The 6,000-nt window shown below is 43.4% G+C and overlaps 1 protein-coding gene across 2 annotated transcripts in view; it reads left to right on the top strand.

Moving 5' to 3' along the window:
* Window positions 1-374: 374 nt before the first annotated feature.
* The window catches only part of gabrg3 (gamma-aminobutyric acid type A receptor subunit gamma3), a 45,781-nt gene continuing 40,155 nt past the window's right edge, over window positions 375-6,000 (top strand). The window contains exons 1-2 of one of the 2 annotated variants that reach the window (XR_003596714.1): window positions 375-734; window positions 928-1,073. Coding sequence is in view for 1 of the 2 variants with exons in the window: in XM_028026666.1 (XP_027882467.1) it covers window positions 682-734; window positions 928-1,073 (199 nt within the window). In the remaining variant the exon portion in view is untranslated. The remainder of the gene's footprint in view (window positions 735-927; window positions 1,074-6,000) is intronic. The other variant, XM_028026666.1, reaches the window with a different exon arrangement.

The raw sequence follows: 6,000 nt of genomic DNA, 5'->3' as shown, positions 1-6,000 counted from the left end.
ACTGCGCATGTGACAAATAAACATTGAACAACGAAGCACGGTAGTGCCGGCATCATGCTGTGGATTTTGAACGGCGCTCTGCTTGTTCCCATGTTGTATTTAGGCCTGTTTTTTTTTTTCAGGCTTTGCATTCGAAGAGAATCAGTAAAGACTTTTGTTTTCTTCTGCAAGTCTATTTGCAGACACTCTACATCGGGGACATTCTACTGCGTGATTAATCGGGAGGAAAGAACGGAGGCACAAAGCTCAACAAAAAGTATTTCCGCGCAGGTGTAACGACCCCTGTGTGACGCAGAGGAGTTCTCTATTTATTTATTTATTTCTCAGCTGATGAATTCTCGCCTCTCAGAGAACGCAGCCACAGTCCGCACCTGCGTAAAGGGCGCAGCGCCGTCCGCTGTGGATGGAGGAGCGCTGCAGTCCTCAGCGGTGACAAACTGCTGAGTTTGTGTCTGGTGAGAGGGTGGGAGGGGGGTGGGGGGGGCGGCCACCAAGGAAGGATATAAATGGTTTTTATTATTATTATTATTCACACCGAGAGACACATCTGCTGGATTGGAAACTATGAAGCCCCCCTCCTCCTGCTCCTGTTTCCGCTCAGTGCTGCGGTGACCACGGAGTGCGCACAGGCACGGTCCGCTGACACGTCTCTGTCTACTTGTTGTTCTCCCTCCTAGAGACATGACGCGCGCTTCCCTGGCTGGCGTCGGACTTCTGTCGGTCCTTTTCACCTGGTAAGCGGCGCACCTTGCTTTTTCTTCTTATTATTCTTTTTCGTTTTCTTCCAAAATGAAAAAAGAAACGGATTTCCATGTCCTCGCTGCCGGGATTTTCTTTGAAACTTTGTGTCTAAGTTCCTCTGAACGCGCGCTCTCCGCGCGTTGCACGTCCTGTTAAACACGAGCTTCTTTCCTTCCCTCTCTCCAGTTCTTTAGCGGTGCAGTATGAGGAGGACTACGAGGATGTGACTGTGAACCAAATGCTGGCTCCTAAATCCCAGGAAACAGACACCACGGAAATCCTCAATAATTTACTCAAAGAGTATGACAAGAAGCTGAGGCCGGACATTGGAGGTAAGACTCGCTGGGGGGGGGGTTAATTATAGTTCTAAAAATCAGTTCCAAAACTGAACATTTACATTATATGGATTCTACAACTGAAATATTTCTTGTCTACTTATTAGAAAATTAGAATTGTACATAAGACCAATAATGATAATAATAATAAGATGTTTAATATAAAGAGTTTCATGCCTGAGGCAGGCCTGGACTTCACCAAAGGTCGTTGCAGAACAAGTTGTGAGAGCTGCGCCCAGTTATATCAACGGGAAAGATGAGTGGAAGGACAAAGTGTGGCAGACCAAGCAGCAGGGTTAACACTAGAATGGCTGGAGTTAGGCCATTTGGACATCCACCTCAAAAGCACTGAATGCACATGTGCATTCAGTGCTGCCATGTCAATCATGTTTGCCAGGTTTGCTGACCAGCTGTCACATAGTGATGGAACCTTGGTCACCCCCCGCAAGATTATGACTGAAATAAATGCCATTAGTTCTTGTGAACTAAATAGGTGAAGCAGTCACCTATTTATCCTCCACAGCACAAAAGGCTGCATGCAAATTTGCATGTGCTAAGTCTCCCAGATTTCTTTTGCTTACATTTTCTGCATGATTTTTTTGAGGTGGATCAACACAATTAATACCCTCTTAGCTTTATTTCAAAGAGAAACATTACTCATTTCTTTTAGAAAAACCTTTGCATATTTTTTGAAACAGATTGTATGTTTTGCAAACTCTATGTACATTTGGCAAAATGACCTGGATAATGCAGCACAACATCATGGATCAGCTGCAAAAGGTCACATCTCTCCAAAAACACTTCATGTATGCTTCAAAACTAAACTGAAGAGCACTACCTACAGGAGATCTGATCTCCTGCAGGTATCATAGATACCCACCCCCAACATGGACTATTCACATTCCTACATTCTGGCCTGACGGTCAACGGCCACATTTACAATTGAAGAAGAATGCTAATTTGAGCCATCAGAGTCGTCAGGGTGGACTCAGGGCCTTTTGGCCCTGTTCAGCCATTCTAGGGAGAAATCGAAAACCCAGACATTCTAGTGTTAACTGCAGCTGTGAGAGAATGCTAAAGAAAAAAAAGTGTTTGAGGGAAAAATCACAGCAGCGGGAAGAGAAACACAGACGTGTCCTGGACCCGGTGCTGCCCTCTTTGTGATGACACCAGAAGCATCCAAACTGGGCTGAGGAAAACAAGGACTAGGTGGTTTTTTTCTGTGTGTTCCAACGTCCTAATTAAAGCACAGTGTGCATTTTGTTAAGAAACAGAATCAAGGTACCGTAAGGTCATGCAATGCCACACCGATGCAGTAATTCATGCAAAAAGGAGCCGTGAGCAGCTATGGATGCATCTGTGCTGCCTGAACGTCTGTTTCAGTGTTCAGTTTCATTCGATTCATTCTGCTGTAATATTCTGCTTAGTTTGGTTTTTTTTAAAACTGAATTTTGAGTTTTTGTTTGCTGTCTATTCAACAAGTTTATACTTGGACTAGGACCCTAAACCCAGAGTAGATGAGATAATGAAACAGAGGTAATGTAGCAGGAAGCTCAAACTATCTCTGTTCTCGACCAGGACGATAAATAAAACATGTTGAGCAAAATAAATAAATAATAATAAATGGACGAGAAGTTTGGAAAAGGATACAGCAAAATATTCACTAAGACATAAATGCATTCACATGATTTTTTATCTTTTTCAGCCAGATAATAGATAACAGACAGATGGATGTTACCAAAGCAGTAAGAGTAAAGAAGGTTATGTTGCTGTAGTATACTAGTATACTGTAACTATAGTTACCGTTTTCACCTCTTGGTCTGTTCATGTTGCCTGTAAAGATGCTTATTTTCTTCCAGCACCTCTATTAGATCACCTTCTACAGGCTGTGAGTTTGTCCAACATCTACAGTAAAATTTATTTTGCATTCTATTTTTTTATTTGAGTAAAAGCAAGTTGTGATGTATCTCCTGATGGCAATTGCGCAGTAGTGTAGTCAAAGTATCCAGCAAGGCGACGAGGAAACAGCATCTTTTTTTTTTCTTGTTGGTGGATTTTGTTTTCTGACGTCTTATTCTCCCCCTTAGCCAAAATCTGTCTGGTTTTCTAACACACTAAGTCTGCACCATCACAATCGACAGGCACCGCGATGTTACCCCCCCCTCCCTGTAGCAACCAAGCACGTTTGATTAGCTGGCTTTACCATAGTATGTGCTGTACAACGGCTGCTGGAAAAGACAAGTGTTTTGTTGTTGACTTAACATCCAGAAACCTCCTGCTGCATTTTTGCTGGTTGTGCAGGCAGCTCCACTTCTGCTTTTCAAAGATGTACAGTTGTATAATTGCGCATCGGTTTGCAGCTGTTTTCATGTTGAGTTGCAGTCGGTGGTAGGAGCTCATCTGGACTTAAAGCTTAATCTGACAGGAGCTGAAATAGGCAGAACTGACCAAACTGAGATTTCATTATTTACAAATGATTTGGTGCAAAAAAAATGTTGTTTTGCAGCCTGTAGACCTTTGCTAAGGTAGCATAATAGTTCACCTTTAAAGGTTACTGTCAGAGTCTTTTAATATAGAAACAATTTGGTATAGATTCTCTTCAGTTTGTAAAGGTTGGAACACATAAAACATTTTGTGGGAATATGAGCGAAGTCCCACAATAAGCGTTGAACCATGAAGCAGTGTTTTAATCAACAGACGTTAACGCCTGACTGGACTGTGAGGCCTGTAAACTCTGCATGTGGATGGGAAGCTCTCAGTTTGCTGGCTGCTGTTTTGAAGGCGCCGGTTGCTCTGCGTACGTTCAAAGAAGCCCAACTCAAGTGAACGACCTGCAGCCGGCCCGGTGACCTGTTGTGACCGGTGGGCAGATCGATGCAGACGATCCCCACATGCTCCGAGTGGCCGTGGAAAATCTCCCTCAGCTCCGTCCCCAGAGGGCCGAGCGACAGTCGGGTTCCCTAAGTGTCGTTTCTTTCGGTGTCACCGTCTTCGTGTGTCGCTCTGACTCCAACAAGTAACCCCAATTCTTGCTCCTCCCACTCGGTGGAGCACAGCTGTGCGTCCACTCGCGTCCACTGCTTTCATCTGCCTCACTGCTCCGTATTTTCTGCTGTCTTGTCAGAACACAGAGACACCAGTGATCAGCCTGAGGAACCCCACCCCAGCTGGGCCTCTGGTGGCCACATGTTGGCCTTTTTGGATTGTTTGTTATTATTTCTGACTCTAATGGCTTTCCGTTCACAGTTCTATTTTTGTGTCCTGTTCTTTTTGTATTTCTTTAGATCCTTACTTTAACCCGTTAGAACCTGAGTTTCAAATCTCCGCCTGGATATATTTTGCATACTTTAATTGTACGCAGTTCTTGAAATGTCCAGTGAGTAAAATATATTTGCCCACTTATCCATAACTACAAGTTATGGATAAGTGGGCAAGTTTAAGTCAATTAAAAGACAGAGTGCCCCTCTGGTTAATTTCACTTCCTGCTACGGCGGGGTGGGGTTGTGCAGGGGGGGGGAGTCAAATTACCGTAATAACCCCAATATCGGCTGGAAAGTGCAACGTCTCGCCTTTCAGAAACTGTTGGAATTTTTCAGATAGCGCAACCTGTGGCGGAATTACGGTACTGCAAATTCAGCTGTCTCATTGCCGATACGTTTGGTCTGGAAGGGTTTAATGAAAGTCTTTAGTTTTTGGCTCAGTTCAATCATTTGAGTCCTCTTACACCCTCTTTGTTCACTTATGTGTCATTTTTGCCTCAGCTTCTTGGTTCAGGTTCTTCCCCAGCTGGACTGTCTTGCACTGATTAGTCCCATCTGATTGTCTCGCTGCTCAGTCACCTCCCCTGTCGTTAAAAGCCAGTGGGTTGTGTTCCCCCCCTGTCAGATGCTGAGCAGTTCCCTTTGTTGTTTTTCACCTACATGCATTTATCAGATCAGACAATAAAATCCCAGGACTGAAAAGGTGTTTTAAAGGAAAATGTACTTGTCAGACATGATGTGAAGGTCTTTTTTTTTAAAAAACAGAAAAATTACAAAAAGCACCTATTCGACACCACAAAAGACTGGATAGAAAATGAAAAGATGCATTGTTTCAGACAAAGCGGCAGTGATCCCTGTCCCATATCCTCTTTAAACCCTTTGAGCTTGACTGAAATCTGCTTTTGCAAAAAGAGATTCCTCCAAATATACCGTTAAGAAGCAGCTTGTGGGATTTAGTGACACGTAGCGCTAAAGTAGTCGTCAGTAAAACGGCCCCGCCTGACCTCTTCCTGTCAAAATGTGATGCAAACTACAGCAGTCTGGATGCAGAAAAACACGGGAATGCCCAAGACCCGACTGAGCTACATAAAGTGTATCATAAAGTGATCATTTTAAAGTTTCGTGTCATGAAATGGTAGGACATTAAACACTTGATTCAACACAAAAGTGAAAGGATGAATTCATAACACAGCAAAAACACAATATCGTACAGTTTTTGGTTTAGTTTCTAGGGGCGTGCTGTGGTGGTGCAGCGGGTTAGCACGCCCCACGTTTGGAGGCCTTAGACCCGCGGACGTCGTGGGTTCGACTCCCGATGACCTCTGCTGCATGTCCTCCTTCAAAAAATAGTGCTGGCTCAGCTGGCTGCCTGCAGACACAGCTCCTGTCGTGTGTTGTAACTGCAAAATAATTTCCCTGCTGGGATGAATAAAGTAAAAATTATTATAGTGGAAATCTGTCCGTACACTTGAAATAAGACAAAACGAACTTACGAGTAACTCTTTAGCATCAAACAGGAGCTCGTTTTGAATCAATTATTATTTAATATTGATGAAAACAAATTATTTTACTTGTCAAATTGGAAAAATGTCATATTTTTCATCAATATGAAGGAAGTATTTACTCAAAACAAGCTCCTATATCGTGCTGAAAAGTTACTTGCA

Source organism: Xiphophorus couchianus, chromosome 9 (assembly GCF_001444195.1).
Source record: "Xiphophorus couchianus chromosome 9, X_couchianus-1.0, whole genome shotgun sequence".
Lineage (NCBI taxonomy): Eukaryota > Metazoa > Chordata > Actinopteri > Cyprinodontiformes > Poeciliidae > Xiphophorus > Xiphophorus couchianus.
This window is presented reverse-complemented; position numbering and strand designations above follow the sequence as displayed.